Source organism: Neofelis nebulosa, chromosome 5 (genome assembly GCF_028018385.1).
Source record: "Neofelis nebulosa isolate mNeoNeb1 chromosome 5, mNeoNeb1.pri, whole genome shotgun sequence".
Lineage (NCBI taxonomy): Eukaryota > Metazoa > Chordata > Mammalia > Carnivora > Felidae > Neofelis > Neofelis nebulosa.
Genome location: NC_080786.1, coordinates 148,902,631 through 148,923,450, shown reverse-complemented (window position 1 = coordinate 148,923,450; position 20,820 = coordinate 148,902,631). Strand labels below are relative to the sequence as shown.

General features: G+C 50.0%; 1 protein-coding gene across 1 annotated transcript in view; it reads right to left on the bottom strand.

Moving 5' to 3' along the window:
- Positions 1 to 6,629: 6,629 nt before the first annotated feature.
- Positions 6,630 to 20,820, bottom strand: part of CLIC6 (chloride intracellular channel 6) — a 44,266-nt gene continuing 30,075 nt past the window's right edge. Inside the window, exons 2-6 of the mRNA XM_058731927.1 lie at positions 16,035 to 16,144; positions 15,345 to 15,470; positions 14,671 to 14,777; positions 13,917 to 14,098; positions 6,630 to 7,072 (exon numbers count right to left, since the gene is read on the bottom strand). Of these exons, the coding sequence (XP_058587910.1) occupies positions 6,911 to 7,072; positions 13,917 to 14,098; positions 14,671 to 14,777; positions 15,345 to 15,470; positions 16,035 to 16,144 (687 nt within the window). The 3' untranslated portion in view covers positions 6,630 to 6,910. The remainder of the gene's footprint in view (positions 7,073 to 13,916; positions 14,099 to 14,670; positions 14,778 to 15,344; positions 15,471 to 16,034; positions 16,145 to 20,820) is intronic.

Genomic DNA, 20,820 nt, shown 5'->3' with positions numbered 1-20,820 from the left:
TCACTCCCCTCCCGACCCACCCCTACCAGGACTCGTAACCCAGACCCAGAAATTAGAGACTTTGGGCTTGCAAATAGCTCAAAGAACATCCAGACACCGGAGGCACAAGAGAATTACCTGGGAAGATTTTGGAAACACCAGTGTCCAAACCCAGCCCCAAAGATTCCAATTCGACTGGTCGGAGGTGTGGCTTGCACGGCGATCATTTTTAAAGCTACCCAGAGGATGCTAACATGAAGTCAAGATTGAAAACCCACCAATCTAGCCCAACGGCTTACTTTTCGGACGAACACTTGGAGCAGGCAAAGGGTTAGCCATTCCCTCCCCTCCATTCACTGTTCTCTCCGAACTGGAAGCTGCCAGTTCTCTGACCGGAATGTCCCGCTCCCTCTAGACGGTACGAGGCCCTGAAGTCGACAGAACAGGGTCTCTGCGGTGGTCTGCACCCTCCATTCATAAGAAAGAAGCAAGTAAGGCTCCTCCAGACCCATGAGGCAAGATGGCCATCCCCTCACTGCGTCGCAATGTACACCCAGGGCCCAGGGGACCGCAGGCTTTGCAAACCGTGAATGCTACATGAATGTGCTCTATCACTTCTCTTATTTCATTTGTGGCAACATCCCCTCAGCAACCTTGTAAACGTCTAAGTGCCCACTTGCCCGATTGGTCTCCATTGTACATATTCTTAGGCATCTTTCTGGCCACCATTCTCTTTTCTCATTGTAACCACACATTTTTTAAAAGCAAGAAGTGGGGTGCCTGGGTGGCTCAGTCGCTTATGCATCCAACTCTTGGTTTGGGTTCAGGTCACGATGTCAATGGTTTATGAGTTTAAGCCCTGCATTGAGCTCTGTGCTGACGGCACAGAGCCTGCTTGGGATTCTCTCTCTCCCTCTCTTTCTGCCCCTCCCCCTCTCTCTCCCTCTCTCTCTCTCTTTCTCTGTCTCTCTCTCTCTCAGTAAATAAAAAACTTTAAAATACATTTAAAAAACTGAAATAAAAGCAAGAAACACTTCTTTTCACTTCTTTGTCATCTTTTTTCCTAATCATTCCAGGATCATACTCGATACAACAAATTCTTCTTTCCCCCTGCCTGAGCTAGCAAAAAATCCCAAAGTATACACTGGAGGCCCATCCAACATCCAAAGCACTGCCAGATGACCCTCATGTTTTCTTTCAAAGAATATTCTTTCGGGACTAGTGACTCATTTGTGAACTACACGAAACACACACACACACACACACACACACACACATGCATACATACATACAGAAAATAAGACGAAATAGAAATGGAAAGATTCCGATGGAGGCAAGACCAGGCCCGCCGTCCCGTCTCCTTTCCAACCTTAGATGCCTCCCTAACCCATTTTCTCCTTCCTCTTGGCTCCGAACTTGGTCGAACCCAAGATGACGAGGAGAGGGAACCCCGTGACAGGACCAGGCCTCAACACCTCAGCCTCGGACAGACTGAAACGTCAAGAGGCAAAAACCCTTGTTAAGATAACTTCTGGGTTTTTTTGCTTCTTTTACCCCAGTCCACACCATTGGGAAAGTGGGTGCACGTGTTTAAGAAGACCACCGCGTGCATACATTTCAAAAACTCTGGCACATCACGTGACCAGAGAGGGCCTGGCAGCTGGCACTGCCCAGAGCTCACAAGCCGTCCAGCGCCTCGGGAGCCCACGCCTGCCGTTCACAAACCTCAACACCAGGCAATTTGTAGCCGTGTCTACTTCTTGGGCTTCCTGAAAGACCCCTCAGGCACCAGAAAGTACTGACATACCTGTGGTGTGAGCCACAGTCACCTCCACCCCTGCGGGGAGTCCCTCACCCCTCCCTGCCTTCCCTCTTCCTCCTTTCCCTTCTTCCCCTTCCTCCACCTAATCTTCTTCCTGTGAGTCCTCTTCCGGAAAAATCCAAGGTGTGCCTCCCTTTCGGCTCTTTCATTTTTTCTGAGCAGAAGGCTGTGGATAAAATCCTTCCTGGTCCACTTCGTGCGGTTGCAAGGAAGGTGCCTTCCGGTCTGACCACAGGCTGTCCGACGGCCTTCCTTTACTAAGGAGCACTTCCAAGAAGTCAGCACCCCAGGATGCAAAACAGTGCAAAGCACCTCGGTGAGGGTCGAGGCTGAGCACCGCGTCGCAAAATGGTCATCGGGGTTTTCCCGTTCTCAGGCAGCACGGCAGCTGAGCCCCGGGTCGCTTGGCAGGTCTGAGGACTGGGGGCCAGTCAGTGGGAGCCACGTCCAGGCTCCCTGGTTGCTTTTTGATATAGTTTTACGGTGAAATCAATGGATGGATTTATTGAGTGCTTGACAACTGATTGGGGAACAATTAAGTAGGTTGTCAGACTTTGCCCCAGCCCTTGGCCCCAGCCCAAGGCACAGGCCCTCCATCCTTGGGTGCGGGCCAGTAACCGAAAGGAGGTTTGTGGGGACACAGCCCGGGCATGGAGGTGAGACAGTGCCTGCCCCCACCGACCACGGCCCCCTCCTTCCAAGCCCAGGGCTGTGAGCAGACCACAAGGCAGTTCAGGGAGGTGTGCCGGCCCGAGAGCCAGGGCTGGAGAGGAGAGGAAGCGGAAATCTCAGACGCCGCAAGGTTTCTCATGATCCTAGGGACTTGTCCCTTTTATGAAACCCTCATGCATCTCTGAGCCGTCAGGGCGTTGGACTCCAGGAGGGAGCACCGGGCTCGTGGGCTTGGAGAGGAAGAGGCCAAGGAGGGGCCCAAGGGGCCTTGGCTCCTGAAGCCCACGAGGCAGTGCCCACCCCACCCCCATCTGGTTTCACAAACAGGAAGTGGCTGAGTTGTGTTTGAGGTAGTCTTGACCAGGAGCCTCTTGTCCTCGAGAGCACTTTCCGTGGTTGGACAGAAAGCCGCAGGAGAGAGCAGAAGCCCCACCACAGACATCCTGCAGCGCATCAGAAAATACAGCCCAACTTGGGTGTGGACCTTCTGGAAGCTGGGCAGAGACCGTCAGGAGGATTTTACGCTTTGCTTCTCTGGCCCTGGAAAGCCCCTTTGATGGGTGGGCTGCCCTTGAATGACCCCAGGAAGGCTGGACTGGGTATGATGTCCTGAAGCTGAATCTGCATCAGACCGGGGGGCGGGGGGGGGGGGGGCCAGGGGGGGCGGGGAGGATGTGGGTCAACCCAGCTGGTACCTGCCTGAAGCCGGAGGTGGGATGAGACCCCCGCCCCCTGCCCACTTCCGGGCATGAAAGGAAACGCCACCTAATGGTGAGAATGAGGACAACGGGGCCTGGGTGGACCTCCGGCTGTGGCTTGAGCACCGCTCACATTGATTTACCTGCTTTTCCACGACTCAGGGCCTCAAGCACATGTCACACAACTGAAAACTGTGTCTCAGGGCCAGATGGGAAGGGTCCCGATGGAGCCATCATCCCACTGTGGAGTCCATCCGGTTCCCAAGGTATCTAGACCAGCCCACAGTGACTTACCAAAGGGGACAGCTGAGCAGTTAGTGGCCACCATCCCACGGGGAGTTGGGGGGTGGGGAGGGGGCTTCATTACCCGGAAGCAGGAGGTCAGGGCATAACTGCCTGCCCCTCCTGGAGAAAAGTCCAAGGTCCTATAAACCTGTCCATTTTGACAGGACCCATATAAGAGCAAATACAGGAAAAAATTAGGCGTACGAAGCCAGCTGCATTACAGCTTTCACGGAGAACTTCTAAGTACACTGATTTCTCCTTGACCGTGAGCTATCGTTCCCATTTTCCAGATAAGAAGAGCAAGACTCCAGAGAGATTAAATGATTATTCAGACGTGTCAGAGGTATCGAGGGCAGATTTAGGACCCTGTGTCTGCTGCTGTTTGGTTTTTGGGTTTTTTAAACATCACCCCTGCTTCAAAGCTCCTCACAGGGAAGAGGTTAGTGCCATGTTGAACTTGTTAGCACTTAATGCCAGATAAGGGAAAAGCAAGCAAGCAAACACAAACCTCAATGCTATTTGAACACCCTTTTACAAAACCAAGGAATGTCCTGAGCAATGACCATTACTCTCCTCCTGGTATGATGATCCAGGGCCCTGAGGGAATCCGGAAGATTTAACGGCTTCCCAGGTCTCTAGCAGGTGGACATAAAGTATTTAGTCGTAGAAGGTTGGGGCTTCAGAAAGGAGCCTGACTCAGGTTCACAAGCGTTAGCCAACTGGAAGGACGGCTTTGCCGGGGACAGAGCCCAGCAGGTTAGCTGAGTAGTGGGTAATCCCCGGCCAGTCTCTGATGGCCACTGTCCTTGTCCACTCGCCCGGGAATACATCGAGGAACCCATTACGGAGGGTAGGGGGAGGAAGAGACGGAGAGCAGATGTCATCAAGAAACTTCTCAGGAAGCCTCAAAGCGGGGATTCATTTACTGAGTGCCCTTAGTTGCATTCTGTATGGTATGTTTTGAAAAACAAACTTATTTTGTTTCAGAACCAACATTGTGATAAAGACTTTAAGCCAGCGAACAGCCCTGGAATATTTCTCACCTTTCCCACAAAGGAATAGCCTCTTAGGGGCCTGTGAACGGGCCATGGAGGTAGGAAAGAGGAGTGGGTGCTGGCCAGGGACTACCCACTTTCCTACAACCACCGTGAAACCTAAAACAGTCTGAGGACCTCGGCTGTGGCCACCTGGACAAGGTCGGGTCACACGTGTCTTTTCTGACCTCTGTAAGTCTCCATTAAAATGCCTTTGTGGCTCACAGTACAAATACAGATTATTTCTAATTTCATTACCAACCAAATCTCTGTTTTGACGTTGCTCTCGTCGTTTTAAAGGAAGCCGTCCCTGTCCATTTTGTTTCTTGACATCTAAGTGAGGCAGGCAAAGCGGAAAAAGATCAAAGATCTTGGTTTCATGTACAAGTGCCCAGAGAACAAATGTTTACTTAAAAAGAAAATTGAGCACTCAGCATCAACCAAATGCTACAGCCAACTGGACAAGGGGATTTCTGTAAAGTGTATATAAACGTCAAAGGAACACAGTCCGGTCGCGAATGCTCAGACCCAAAGGGTTCTTGAGGAGTATCTGTACAGAATCTGCTGTGTTGTCTCCTCGCCTTCAGGTGGAGCCAGGCAGCCCACCCCACACGCACAGCAGGTGGAAGGCTGGCTGCAGGGGACAGTGGCGGGGAAGCCACAGATACACCAGAGCACTCTTTGAGCTGATAGTTTCCACTTCCTCCCCAACTTGACCAGTTACCAGAACTGCCCAAGAGTAGTCACCACGAATCCAGCCTTTCTGGAGTTTCCCTGCCCGACGTCAAAATGCCACCGTAAAGGGCAGAGAAGCAACGACGACCAGGCCAGCCCCACACCGCATCACTGCCGAAGAAGCCCGGGGTTGGGTCTGAGACAGGGCGACCCTTGGAAGGAATCGAAGCGTGTTTGGCCCACACTTCATCCCAGGGCGGGAGGATTCTCCAAGGTGCAGCTGTGAGCTGCACCTCATGAGTCGGGGGGTCTCCTGAGTGGGGTGGGGGGAGCGAGAGAAGGCATCAGAAAGGAAACTGGAACAAAAGACACATGATTGGCCCTCTCCTCTCCTGTCTGCTCTGAACCCAGAGGCAGCTGGCATCACCAAGGCGGAAACAAGGCAGAGAAGGGACGCCCCACGGCTTCCGGTCCCCACTGGTCCCTGTGGGTCCTTGCAGGTCTCTGGACTCCAATTCTCCACCTGTGGAACCTGTTCGCAAGCATCCTCCAGCAGCTCTTCAGTGCCGAACCTTTTTGTGTGTCTCAGATCCCCTATGGATGATCATCAAGGCATTACTAACATGTCCCGTCACCAAGTTCATATGAGTGGAGTCGTATGCCGTGCGAGTGTCTGTGAGAGACTAACAAACGGGAAGAGGTTCACCAACAAGTTATTAGCAGTTATTTAGGTGGAGTGAAATTTTAGGCGATGGTTTTTCTTCCTTAGACTCTCTGACATCATTTTAAAATATTAAAATAGGCATGTATCATCGTGTGACTACAAAAACAATCTTTTCATTCTGAAGAAACTTAAACTCCTATTTTGGGGGAGAGAAACAAGCTGTATATGACTATGAAAACTATCAGGGACAGACCAATTTTTTAACTGTTGAAGGAGGAATTGAACCCAAATCTAATTTGCTTTGAAACTGGAAACTCAAGGGGCGCCTGGGTGGCTCGGTCGGTTAAGCGGCCGACTTCAGCTCAGGTCATGATCTCACGGTCCGTGAGTTTGAGCCCCGCGTCGGGCTCTGTGCTGACAGCTCAGAGCCTGAAACCTGTTTCAGATTCTGTGTCTCCCTCTCTCTCTGCCCCTCCCCTGTTCATGCTTTGTCTCTCTCTGTCTCAAAAATAAATAAACGTTAAAAAAAAAAAAACTTAAAAGAAACTGGAAACTCAAAATCACATGCCCCAACATCGTGGGTTACAGTGTCCATGAATGCCAAAGAAGTAAGTTAATGTCAACTGGACAACTGGTATGTGTCACAATACATACTGGTATTATTCAGATACACAAGTGAGTTGACAAGTCACCAGGCCATGTATCATCTGGGTTGAGTGGATCTCACTACGATATGGTGTTATTAAAATATGGGCACGACGGCTATTGGAAGGAAAACAAAAGACCACTCACAAAGAATACATTCTTTTTTTTTTCATTTTTGTAAATGTTTATTTTTGAGAGAGAGACCGACAGAGAGTGAGTGGGGGAGGAGCAGAGAGAGAGGGGGAGACACAGAATCCGAAGCAGGCTCCAAGCTCCGAGCTGTCAGCACGGAGCCCGACCCGCGAACCGTGAGATCGTGACCTGAGCCGAAGTCGGACGCTCAACCGACTGAGCCACCCAGGCGCCCCACAAAGAATACATTCTCATCACAGCCTAGCTCGTACCACTGAGAAATAAGACAGAAAACACTCTAGCTTCACTTCATTCTTTTTGCAACATCTGAATATGCACGTTCAATCTCCTGGTCGGCTGGACACGTATTCATGAACTCGTCCCTAGCATAAGCATTGTTCAAGTATCTCCAGATGCCAGTCATTTCAGAAGGAAATTCAAAATCTCTGTATCTCTTGGCCACGATCTGAAAATCAAGAGGAAATAATCAGCAAAGGAAAAACCCACTAGTGTAGGCCCTCAGATCGGACAATCCATTCTTTTGAGGTGTGTGATGTATTCGCTTTCTCGAGTCCCGACGCATTCTTCCTAAAGCCAGTCAGGTTACCCCAGGTTACACGTCAACCTTGCATAGGGCATACGGGGGATGGGAAAGCTCATGAAAGCGCTGGGCTCAAAAGAGCGACTCCACACAGCCCTGCCCACCAATTTATCCCAGATGAATTGGGATCCACTGGTATGAATTCGGTCTCTCCTCTGGTGGACTTCTCCTCGTGTTGCTGGTGGTTTTGACTTTGTGTGTTCTGCTTGCTGTGTTATTTGGTGCCTAAAGATTCGTGAAGATCTTCCCTTTAGGTTGTGCCGGGATCACCGTGAAATGCTCTCTTTTTCCTACTTGCTGAGCCTCACCTCCTGAAATCCCAGATATCTGTGCATATTATTTCTGCAGATTTCCATCATTCTGTCACCGAACAGATCACCTCATTGTCAACAAATGGACACAAATCCTTGTCCTCCCGGAAATGGTAGATGTGAGGACAGGGCAATTGAGAGTGAGCATCATGGGAACCACAACAGTGGGGGATGCTTCCTCTGGCTCCAGGGGCCCCATTGGGGAATTCGCCACAAAGGAGGGTGATACTGTGGGAGACGCTATCAGTTAACCGGGGCCACTGTGACAAAGTACTACAACCTGGGTGGCTTAGAACAACAGAAGCTTCTTCTCTCACACTCCTGGAGGCCAGAACTCCAAAATCAAGGAGTCAACAGGACACATTCCCTCTGGAAGTTCTAGGGAAAGGTCTCTTCTCTCCCCAGCTTCTGGTAGTTTTTCCCTCTGTGAGTCTCTGTGTCCAAATTACCCCCTTTTTTTTTATAAGGACCCCAGTCCTATTGGATAGGGGTCCCACTCTACTCCACTATGACCTCATCTGAACGAATTACATCTCTGAAGAGACCATTTCCAAATAAGGTTATGTCCTGAGGTGCTGGGGATTCGGACTTCAACATATGAATGGGGGTGGGGGAGGCGGTGCAATTCATCCCCGAACAGGAACCCAGAGCCACAAAGGCCTGTTCTGCTGCCTTGCCTCCTGTTGCATTGGTTTCTGGGATGTGTGGATGAACTGAACATGGGACTTCACACAAATTAGAAGACCTTGGGACCTGATTATGCAGATTTTGCAGGCTAGAAGCCACTGATGCAGCAAAACAAGACCAGATGCCTGTCAGAAACCCTCCTCAATCGTTTAATATCTTGCTTCAATTCAACTTTAGGGATATTAATGTTAAGAATTCCTTGGGGCGCCTGGGTGGCTCAGTCGGTTGAGCATCCGACTTCGGCTCAGCTCATGATCTTGCGATCTGTGAGTTCGAGCGGCGTGTTGGGCCCTGTGCTGACAGCTCAGAACCTGGAGCCTGCTTCGGATTCTGTGCCTCCCTCTCTCTCTGCCCCTCCCCCCGCTCATGCTCTCTCTCTCTCTCTCTCTCTCTGTCAAAAATAAACATTAAAAAAAATCTATTTAAAAAGAATTCCTTTTACATATTATTTTATTTATTACTCCTGGTTTATCTTTGCCTATTTTTTTTTATTTTAACAGTTTTTTAACGTTTATTTGCTTATTTTGAGAGAGAGAGAGAGAGGGAGCATGCACACACACACACACACGGGGGAGGGGCAGAGAGAGAGGGAGAGAGAGAATCCCAAGCAGGCTCCACGCTGCCAGCACAGAGCCTGATGCCGGGCTGCATCTCATGAACTGTGAGATCACGACCTGAGCCAAAGCCCGGAGACAGAAGCTTAACCGACTGAACCACCCAGGCGCTCCTAATTTTTAACATTTCTGAGAAAGTTTTTTTTTTTTTTAATTGTTTTACATTTATTTTTGATAGAGAGAGACAGAGCACAAGTGGGGGAGGGGCAGAGAGAGAAGGAGATGCAGGATCCAGGCTCCGAGCTGTCAGCACAGAGCCTGACGCGGGGCTCGAACTCACGAACTATGAGATCATGACCTGAGCTGAAGTCGGACGTTTAACCGACTGAGCCACCCAGGCACCCCTCTGAGCAAGTTTTTTAAGTGTCTGCCTCCTATAGAAGTGATCTTCTTTTTATGGTACATTTTCTGAATTTAATACTTTGTTTTCTGTCTTTTTGTGTTTATTTCTGTGTTTGTGTATGTTTCTTTTTCTGGTAACTTCGAAGCTTATGGTCTGTTTTAACTCTTCCTGTGGTTTCCTATATAACTTTATCGATTTTTTTTTTTTTTAATGAGTTCAAGCCCCACATCAGGCTCTATGCTGACAGCTCAGAGCCTGGAACCTGCTTCAGATTCTTTGTCTTCCTCTCTCTCTGCCCCTCCCCGACTTGTACTCTGTCTCTCTCCCTACATAGCTTTAAATAACAGAGATTCTCTATTTCTTGACTTGTCAAGTTTAGATGATATCTACTTACTCCTGATTATGACAAATAAGGAAATTAGTACAACTAAAGTTTTTCCTATTTCTTCTTCCTTATCTCCCTTCCATTGGTTGTAAAAACATCCAAGTTTACTATGTTCTGATTCTGTTCTGTAACTATTATAACATTGTTTGGTCTTAGTTCTGTCTTTGGATTTAAATAGGTTCTATGTTTATCACCAACCCTTTTATACCACCCACCTTCTCTGTTCTGGGGTTCGTTCTTTCAGTATCATTTTATTACTATATTCATCATAAGGAAACTTTATTTTAAAAAGAAAAAAAAAAAACAGCCCAGGAGTAATTTGTTAAGACCAGAAGCCCAGCTAAAAACAGTGTACCTGGATAGGAAATTCTTACATCATGCATTCTTTCCTTTAAGTCTCTGTAACTATTAAACCACTGTTTTCTGGTTTTAATGTGGTCATCGAGACATAAGAGGCAAGTCTGAATTTCTTCCCCCTGGAGATGGCTTTACTATTTATTACTAATATTACTGCTATTATTATTATTATTATGGTCTGGACACCCAGAGTGTCCTATCTGACCCCTAAAGTTCAGTAATTTATCAGGTATGTCATCGTGTGTTGATTATTCTGGACTATATTTTTCCAAACATGGCATGTTGTTTAAACTGAAGGTTCAGATCATCCTTTAGTTCAAAATAAATTTTCCCTTCTTCTTTTCTTTTCTTTCCTTTCCTTTTCTTTTTTTTTCCCCCCTTTCCTGTTCTCTGGCTCCTGATTATATACATCTGGGAAATTGCTGAGCATTTTTATCCCTGTGCTTGTCCATTCAATTTTGGAAACTGTTCTAGGGCTTACCTTCCAGACCCCTGACGAATTTCTGCAATGTCTTGTTCTATGTCTTGCTACATGTAATGTACCTTATTTCTGAAGCTATTTTTTAAAATTTTTTTAACATTTATTTATTTTTGAGAGACAGAGAGAGACAGAGCGCAAGCAGGGGAGGAGCAGAGAGAGAGGGAGACACAGAATCTGAAGCAGACTCCAGGCTCCGAGCGGTCAGCACAGAGCCTGACGCGGGGCTCGAACTCACGGACCTCGAGATCATGACCTGAGCTGAAGTCAGACACTTAACTGACAGAGCCACCCAAGTGCCCCTGAAGTTACTTCATTTGTCTTTAAGGGTTTGGGGTTTTTTTCATGATTTTCATGTCCTCTGTGATATTATATATATTTTTTGATATCTTGTTCCTGTCTCTGAGCTTCTTCTCGAAAGATCCATGTTCTTTTTCATGTCTCAGAGGCCACAGAGAAGTATCTGACTCGAATGTATTCTCATCTACTGGAGCAGTGCTTCATCAGAAATGTGTTTCTCGGGGCGCCTGGGTGGCGCAGTCGGTTAAGCGTCCGACTTCAGCCAGGTCACGATCTCGCGGTCCGTGAGTTCGAGCCCCGCGTCAGGCTCTGGGCTGATGGCTCGGAGCCTGGAGCCTGTTTCCGATTCTGTGTCTCCCTCTCTCTCTGCCCCTCCCCCGTTCATGCTCTGTCTCTCTCTGTCCCAAAAATAAATAAAAAACGTTGAAAAAAAAAAAAAAAAAAAAAAAAAAAAAAAAAAAAAAAAGAAATGTGTTTCTCATGTGCCTTTTCCTTTTTCTGTGCCTTCTCTTTCTTTTTTCCCCCTCCCTCTTGATCATCTCTATCCACATAGAGGTCCCACTTGGATTCTTTCTGGTTATTAATCGTCTTTTAATGAGGCAGATCTACTGGAGTTAGCACTTCTTTTTTTTTATGTTTATTTATTTTTGAGAGAGAGAGAGAAAGACAGAGCACGAGCGGGGGAGGGGCAGAGAGAGAGGGAGACGCAGAATCCGAAACAGGCTCCAGGCTCCAAGCCACCAGCACAGAGCCCCACGCGGGGCTCGAACTCACGGACCTCGAGATCGTGACCTGAGCCAAAGTCGGCTGCTCAACCAACTGAGCCATCCAGGCGCCCCCGGAGTTATCACTTCTTAAAAATACTGTGGAGGGCAAAGAGAGTGAGACAGGGTAGCTGGAAGACCAATTTGGATGTTTACCCTCAAACACTCTCTCACCAAACACTGCTCTATGCGCTGCTCCACAGACAAATTAGGGTTAGGGTCAAGGTCAGAGTCAAGGTTAGAGTTAGGACACCCTCCACTCCGAGGCCCTCAGATTAGGCAGGAGGTCACCACGGCTAAAAAGAAAGCTCAGGAAATTTACAGTCCCTCTCTTGACGGGTTCCAGGACTGTTTCTTTCCTCTGCTCAGCAGCCAAAAGCACATTCCTTCTCTCCATCTCCTCTCCCTGTTCCTTCAGATTAGGGGACGGACGGCAGGACGCAAATATGGTGCCTCTGTACGGTTCCTCCTTCAACTCTGCCTCCCCGGAGACCTCAGATGGAAAATGATCTGCGTGGGGCTGTTTCCTGCTTCTCTTCTCATGGCCCCGGTCCTCAAAGAAGTCTGGGTTGGGCATTTCAAGACTGTACTATTTACTTTTAGAGAAATCTGAACTTCACGAAAGATAGAAACCTGCCTCAGCCCTGTGACACCTCACACCGGACAACGTTTCTTAGTCTCTGAACTGGTATCCTGTCCTATTCCAGTTTTATGAAAGACGAAGCTTTGCTCTGTTTTTTCCTATTGCTTGTGTTGGGTTTTAAGAAGGAGAATAGATGAAAAATTCCTTTACTCTCTCATCTTTTATCATACATTCTTTTAGACGGAGTCTCATTTCCTTTCAGAAGGTATTCCATCCTGAAAGATTATTAAGCTATTTTGGTATTTTGGATGTCCAATGGCTTTGGAAGATTTGGCTCTCGGGTCAAATATTGGAGCCATGGACTGTTTTATTTGACTCTCAAGTTTACCCCCTTTTCGTTCTACCAAAATCTAAAATCCTCTTTCCTCATAGGAGATGAACAAGTGGGAATCAGAGCTGGACGGTCGGAGCATCTCTCCTGCTTCCCCCAACCTCCACGTACTGCTGTGAGACCACACTGGTCATGGCAATGACTACAACACGTTCGCTAAAGGGACTAAACCAAAACACGACTATGTAAATATCTGGTTGGAAACTGGCTCCCAAACAGAGGAGGTTTTGACGAGTTGAGATGCTTTCGTTACATTTTAGATGCTGGGGACCTGGCAAAGCTATTGAAGAAAACATTCACTTGAGGGCTCAGCCACGTCTTCAAGGCTGGGATTTCAAGTTGGTATCCCTCAAGCCCCACAAGGAAGAGAGAAGAAGGAAGAGAAATGGGACAAGAGTTGGGAAAGGAATCAGGAAGGAAAAAGAAATACAGGAAGGAAAGGCAAGACAACCAGGGGCAGCTGGTAGCCTACGGGAGCATCAGCACCACAGATTATGTGATCCTCATTTGTGGGTTTCTAACTGGCAATTACATGAGTTATTAAATTACAGGGTCCTTGACTCGTATCCCCCTCTTGCCCATCTCCCCCATCTTTATACCGAGGACCCAGGTTTGAACTTGAGGGGATTTTAATCATCAAGATGCCCCAGAACAAGGCTTGGGTTTCTTCCTGGGGCCTCTGAGGCTACTGAGGGTCAAGAACATTGCAGTGGCGATAATGATAATAACAACTGATGAGACGTGAAGGCTGGGGGCACTACTTAGAGACCACCATAACTCCAGAGGCCGGGTGTAGGGCCATCTACTTTGGAATCTCCGGGTCACCCCTAGAAGTTCTGATTTAGTAGACCAGAGGCTGGACTGGGGGATTTGCAATTCTAGAAAGCTCCCCAAATAATCCTTATGCCTACTAATGGTGGAGAACCACTGGTCTAGGGAGACTTTAAACCCTAACATATATGACCCACAACGCTGATTTCCTGTTCAACTATCTGGCAAGACTGGATGCCAAATCTGGCAGAGGCCCGGCCAAGGAGCTGCTCCCTAGCTGTAGGGGGGTGATAATAAGAGCTGAGAAGACACGTCTCTGCCATCCCCGACAGAACTGTTTCTATCACCAACAACTGAATTCACACTGCAGTGCTCCCAGATTCCATGCATTGTCTCCAAACCTCGAGCATTAAACGCCAGGTATAATCAATGTTGCCCTCAAGTTGCCCTCGTATAACTTTTCTTTAGGATGTGGGGGGAAGACTTGAAATGAGAAGCAGTGAGGATGGAGGGGTGGGGCCCAACTTCCCAGAAGTTTCTTGAGACTACCTAAAGCATATCTGAGAATATCCATGCATCTGACGTCTGGGATCTGACCGCCTCAAACAGAAACCAACGGACTCTTTAATTCAGGAGTCTGCCTTTTAGATTGTTTCAATGTCTGGCCGAAATAAAATAAGGCCCCATTCGCGTGTTCAGCAGCTACGGTAGGAGGAACGTCAAACCTTTATAATGTGGAGCTTGGGTAAGAGGTTACAGTCGGCTAACGTGAGCTCATCCCCATCCAGGAACTTCCTTCCAGAAACAACAACATCCTCAGTGCTGTAGGCATCTATTTCATCAGGCAAAGGGCTATTCAAGTAATCATCCAGCTTCTTCAAAGCCTTTAACAGGTTCTTTTCATAAACTAAAACAGAAAGGCCAGAAATGACCAAGATAAGCCAGCCGTATGAGTTAGGGTTACCTTTCTCTCGACATGAAACGAGGAGTTGATCTCCTCTCCCTCCCGACACGTGGCTGGGCCGCACTGGGGAATTGGGAGGGAAGGATGTGGACTTCTAAGATCTGAATAAAGGACTCACTCCTCCGTGGAAGATGCTTCTGCTGTCTACACAACACTGCTCCTTCTAGAACTCATCCGTTTATCCAAAACTTTTTATGGGAGGCCCATAATGAGGTAAGCAGTGGCAGAAGCTTCATTGAAACGGATCCCCGGGGTCCGGCAGGGGAATTCCTGGCGGTGATTCTTTGCCCCTAAACTGATTGTCTTCTGGGCTCCCAACCTCCAGGGGAAGCATTTGACCTCTTGAAACGCACCTGCAGATTCTACATCGAAGGTGCTTTTTCCTGATTTCTAGACACAGGTCCCTACCCCCAGGGAAATCAGTCAGAATTCCCAGGACCTTAGAAGAAGCCACACCAGAGGCCGGGGGGCACCCCAGGTGGAGAGCATTGAACAGGTAGACGGCAGGTACTCACTCTCGTTGGCATCCTTCTTGGGGTTTTTTATAAATGCCGAGAATTTGGCAAACACGTCATTTCCTGCAGAGTTAGATTCAGGGTGTTGGGTCCCCAGCTTAGGGTACCTTGAAAAATTCAGAATTGGAATAGCACAGATAACAGGGGGGCGGCAAACACGTCTTTCTCTGAGTGGATATAAAAGTGAAAAACCTTCCCCCTCGGATGGTTTTCTTATCTCTTCGTGTGCAAGGTGTGGCAGCAGCGCAGTCTGGGGAGAAGGCCTTTGCTGTTCTCCCGGGACACGGCCACCCACCCGGCACCTCCAACTGCGCTAGAAGATCCCCTTCTAGATCCGGCGCCCCGCGACAGCACACGCTAACGTGCACTCCTTCCCCTCCCAGCCGCAGACCTAAGAAGTGGCCAACCCGTGCGACATCGGCCCGCCTCCTCCCCGCTTCCTGCTGCCAAACCCTAATTGCCCCACCGCAGGGGCAAACGAAGCAGAGAGACCCGGGCCACCGTCGCCCGAGGCTTCCGCTCTTGCTGCGTGTTCTGCGGCACACCGCGGCACGGCTAAGGACGGACGTACCACGGCCGCAGAAAACCAAATACACGAAGCCCCAAGTTTCAGGCTTGTCTGCGAAGGGCCAAAGGGACGATCAGATGGTGAATGCTGGTTTTATGAGGCCTACCTCGGGGGAGCTAATTTCTCCTCTAAGAACTCCTCGATCTTATTCACATCCGTCTTGACTTCACCATCAAAAGTCATAAAGGGAGGGTTTGTTCCGGGGGCTAGGTTCTGGAGGTCTGCGGGTTTCCTGGTGGGGGGGGGGGGGGGGAGGGGGGGAAGGGGAGCGGCAGCTTTTGTGAACGGTCGCCAAGGTTTGAATTCGTTCCCCCAAAGCCTAGCCGCGTCCTCCCCGGTTTACGAGGAGCAGCCCTTGAGAAGTTCAAGGGAGACCATGGGTTCCCAAGACGTCCTACCGACAGTGAAAGCGTGGCTCTTGTCTGGGCGCAGAGGTAAGAAAGCCAACTCTCCCCCGTGGGTCACAGGAGAGCTGCTCACACGGGCTTTGGAGAGGTGCTCAGCTGACCAGGAGCTTGGGGAGCAGGTTCCTTAACGGTGCCCCCAACTCCTCCCTGGTTATGTCTGAGCGGGTCCTGTAATTACTGACGAGCCCACACCCGGGCTTCAGTTCGGGGCCCCGACGTGGATGGACGCCCCGCGATGTCGCCTGTGGGCTCTAGGAGTGTGTGAGTGCGGGGCGTGTGTGGGGGTTATGGGGGCGTGGGGTGTGAGTGGGTGGGAAGACATGCGCGGGGGCGGGGGGGGGGGGGGACGTGGCAGGGCCAGTCTCAACAACGTGGAAACCTCCTCTTACCTCTTCAGGTCCACTGTGGTCACGTTGAATATAACGCCCTTTAGCCAGAGAATCATGAAAAGGCGCTGGGAAAAGGGGCAATTCCCAATACTCTCGCCATCGTAGCCAGCCTAGGCGGGAAAAGAAATCGTTATCAGAGCGAGGCTCACAATTCTAAGTGCCACATTCCGCAAGGCATGGCGCAAACCCGTTACAAACTTGCGTTGGTGGTCACGACACTGCCACTACCCTTTCGGGGCCATTTCACTCAGCCTCTGAGCCAGTCGGCCACCCCCTCGGGGTGAAGTCGAACAGGCTTCACGGAGCATTTCCTTCTTCCTTCCCGCCGCTCACCCCTTCCTGCCACACTGGGCCTCTGAACAGCATGGTTCCCACAGGGAAGGACAGGCAGGCGGGAACTCTCCTTGTCACCAAAGGTGCAAAGGAAAGACGTGCTCTTTCCAGGATGTTCCAGCTTGGAAACACGCCAGCAGACTCTCCCCCACCCCACCCCACCCCGAGACACCATCCCTCCTGGACACTGTCACACCTTGATGTCCCCTCCTCTGGCTCATGGGGTGGCAGAAACATGGGAAGCATTCGTACTGAGAAGGTGTTGAGGGTGGGGCGGCCGCTCCCCGGTGACCCAGAGCAGGTCACACCCACACACGCCTCTCCCACACACAGGCAGACACGTCCGGAATGCACGTCCTCCTCCTCCTCGTGGGCTCGTGGCCGAGAAGGAAGGCACGGGGGTTGGAGAAGACAGAGGAGACGCCCGGCTACCCAAGCCCTGGGAAACGGAGGGCTAGAAGCAAGGCCAACAAAGGAAGGTCCAAAACCCTTCTGTCTCCTGCCATCTTTCCCCACCAGGCCGCACGTCCCTGACCAGCTCGTGGCACTAACAAAATCCTGCTGGAAAAGGCAAGGAGGTGGCTTTGCCGTACTCCTCACATCTCCAGACCGCAAGCACTGCACCCAGCCAGACCTCGGCAACACAGCCACGGTCAATCCGAGAGGCCCATCCCTGCCACGCGCATTAAGAGAAGGTGGAGGAGACCGCACTGTGCCTGCAACCTGCGTCCCAGGAGGATTCGAGGCAGGAAGTGAGCTGCTGGCCCGAGGACTGAAGAAAGGGAAAGGGAGACGCGAGAAGACCGGACCTTCGGAGAGGTGGGGTGCTTAAGTCACCCGGAGGGGTTGCTAATAACCACATGTCCCGAGAAATCAAGAGGGGAAGAGACCCCCCAATTTTCAATCAAAGATCGGCCCCGTTACCAAAGACGAAACCCAAACGGGCCAATAAGCACATGAAAATGTTCCTAACATGTTTAGGCAACAGAGCGACGCAAAGCAAAGCCACGGAGGGACGGGGCCACACAAATGGCCAAAATGGGAACGGCCAAAATGGAAAGGTCTGACGCCACCAAGTGTGGACAAGGGTGCAGAGCAACTGACCCGCCATTCACTGCTGCCCAGAGTGCAAACAGCACAACTACCTTGGAGAAGTGTTTGGCACTAATCTCCCAACGTTAAGTAAGCGTAAACGCGACGACCCAGCGATTCTACTCCCAACGGAGCCGAGTACTGATGGGCACGAGAGACTCACAGGAATGTTCTTAGCAGCTTTGGTAGAACAGCCAAAACCTGAAAACAGGCCGGATGCCATCAAGAGTAGAACGAGTAAGGGCGCCTGGGTGCCTCAGTCGGTTAAGCGTCTGCCTGCGGCTCAGGTCACGATCCCGAAGTCCGTGAGTTCGGGCCCTGTGAGTCAGGCTCTGTGCTGACAGCTTGGAGCCCGGAGCCTGTTTCGGATTCTGCGTCTCCCTCTCTCTCTGCCCCTCCCCCGCTCACACTCTGTCTCTCTCTCTCTCTCTCTCTCAAAAATAAATAAACATTCATAAGTAAATAAAAGACAGAAATGCTTTTTAAAAAGCACAGAAAAAAATAAAAGACAGAAATACTAAAAAATATCTGTATACTACAACTTATCCATTCGTTGTAGATAAGCTGTAGTATATTCGTACAATAGGACGCTACATCACAACGGGGGAAATTCAGCCATTAGTATAAGCAACAATGTGAATGAATCCCATATACATAGTGTTGAGAGGAAGAATGCCGACTCAAAGGAGCTCAGACACAGGCAAGCTTCTCTAGATGACGGGAGTGAGAAGAGCGGCTGTCCCTGGAGGGGACTCTCATCTGGGAGGGACAGGAGGGCGACTTCGCGGTGCCGGAAATGTCCTGCATCTCGAAGGCGGTGGTGGCTACACGGGTGTATTGAAGTGGCAGAGTCTTGTTTTCTTTTTTTTTTTAATTTACCTCCAAGTTAGTTAGCAAATGGTGCGATAACGATTTCAGGAGCAGAATCCAGTGATTCATCCCTTACACGTAAAACCCAGTGCTCATCCCAACAAGGGCCCTGCTTAATGCTCCTTACCCATCTGGCCCATCCCTCCACCCACAACCCCTCCAGCAACCCTCAGTTGGTTCTCTGTATTTAAGAGTCTCTTATGCTTTGTCCCCCTCCCTGTTTTTATGTTATTTTTGCTTCCCTTCCATTCTGTTCGTCTGTTTTGTATCTTAAATTCCACACATGAGTGAAGTTACATGATATCTGTCTCTCTCTGGCTAATTTCACTGGGCAGAATACCTTCCAGTTCCATCCGCGTTGTTGCAAATGGCAAGATTTCCTTCTCTTTGATTTCACGTGGCGGAGCCTTAACATTGGGCTACTTGACTGCATGCATTACTTCAATAGTTATTTTTTTTAAGTAAAAATATTAATTAAAAAAAATTGCAGAGGGTTGGAGTCAGTAAGTCTTGCCTGGGGCCTGGGAAAATATGAATTTCTAACAAGCTCGCCCAAGATGATGTCATGCTGGTGGCCAGGGATCCATGAAGGCGGACATCGTGCCCGTAAAACGGCACCAACAGACTCAGGGCACTGAATTCAGAGTCCCCTAAGCTCCAAGCACTCTCTTCACACCTGTCCACCCCCTGCACTCTCCCACCTCCTCCGGGCATGTGCTGGCCTGTCCACCTATGAGGGAAAAGAGGCTGGGGACTCCCCTACCTGGAGCCTGAAGCTTCGGGAGCTGGAGGGGTGGTGAGGTGGCCGGTCAGGACACCCCCATCGAGTGGTCATTGCAAGTCCCCAGCAGGTGGGCCCTGAAACAGCACCTTGCTGGACCGCCTTCCCTACCTCGGGGTCCCCGCCACCCCACCCCCACCAAGGCCATTTTGAAGGCCAACCCAGCCCCTCCTCACTCTGTTCTGGAGCAACACGAGCGAGCAGAGCTGAGTTACATAAACCCCCAGCGGCTCGCTGCAAGGACCTCTTAAATCATGGCGCTTTCTTTCTTCACCACTGCAGGTTTGGGCAGAATCAAGCCAACGGAGGGGCGGGGACATGAAATCACAAGGACACAGAGCCACATATTTTGGCCAGTCCTGACTCGCTGGCAGCTTCTAAACCTCTTATTTTTATAGTGGTTACAGTAAGCACAGTAAAGTCTAAGATAAGTTCTGTGGAGTGGGGTAACCGTCTCCTTTCTCTCTCTCCCTTGTCTCTCTAACCTCGGAGATCCTGTTATAACTCATCCTGAATGCGGCAAAATCCCTGCTGAGCCCGTGCATCTCTGCCATCACTGGTGCGTGGACGCAGCTCACCTTGACAAAGAACTCCAAGTCTGGGAACAGGCCCCTCTGCACCAGGCTGCCTTCTGCCGCGGCAGAATTCCATCGCCCGGGTCTCTGCCTAGCTCCGTCTCTCCATTGTCCCCAGCTCAGGTCGGCGTTTCCCCCCCCCCCCCCCGGAAATTGTCCTTCCGGCCACCTCCTTCTTCAGGAAGAGTAAAGGGATCAGAAGCGATAATACATTCTTTAAAAGTAAAACCTGGGGCGCCTGGGTGGCTCAGTCGGCTGAGCGTCCGACTTCGGCTCAGGTCATGATCTCGCGGTCCATGAGTTCGAGCCCCGAGTCGGGCTCTGTGCTGATGGCTCAGAGCCTGGAGCCTGTTTTGGATTCTGTGTCTCCCTCTCTCTCTGCCCCTCCTCCACTCATATTCTCTCTCTCTCTCTCTCAAATAAAATTAAAACATCCAAAAAAAAAAAAAAAAGTAAAACCTACCTTTGTCACCTATCACCTAGCTCTGCACACACAGAAAGCTGGTAACAGGTTCCTTTCTGGAACTGCACAAACCTGAGAGAGACGTGTGGCTGGGGGGTGGCGGGGGGGCAGCGGCCTGCAGGCCACGGGGCCCAGAGCTTGGAAGGCAGTGAGGAAAGCCACGAGTGCACTCTGCCCCCCCCACCCCCGTGTGACCTCCAAACAGGACTGTCACAAGCCAGCACGGCTAGTGAACTGGAAGCTGCCAATTGTTCTAGAGAATCAGCCAGCTGCCAACACAGGATTTACATAGGCAGGGGCGTCTCATCTTAAATAGCTCTGAAAACACTTCCCTGTCTCGGTCTGTCATAAATGAAGGGGGTCATGGGAACGTGGTGGGAGTTCCCAAGATGCCTTACTGCCTGACTTGATTACTTTAATGTGCTTCAGTGCTGGGACGAGCCAGCCAAAATCAAGGCAGAGACAGGCCATCTTCACAGCCCGGGATTGAGCAACACTGAGAGGAGCCCTGGGTCGTCTTGGTCATGTTCATTAACCAGACGCGATGATGGGATAAATCCTCGTACGGTAGGAGTGAATAACTGACGGTCCCCGTAATTGGGACGTGTTACGGTCTAAAGTTCTATTTTCCGTTGCTGATCATTCTCTCGGGCTAATTACACTCTGGGCGAA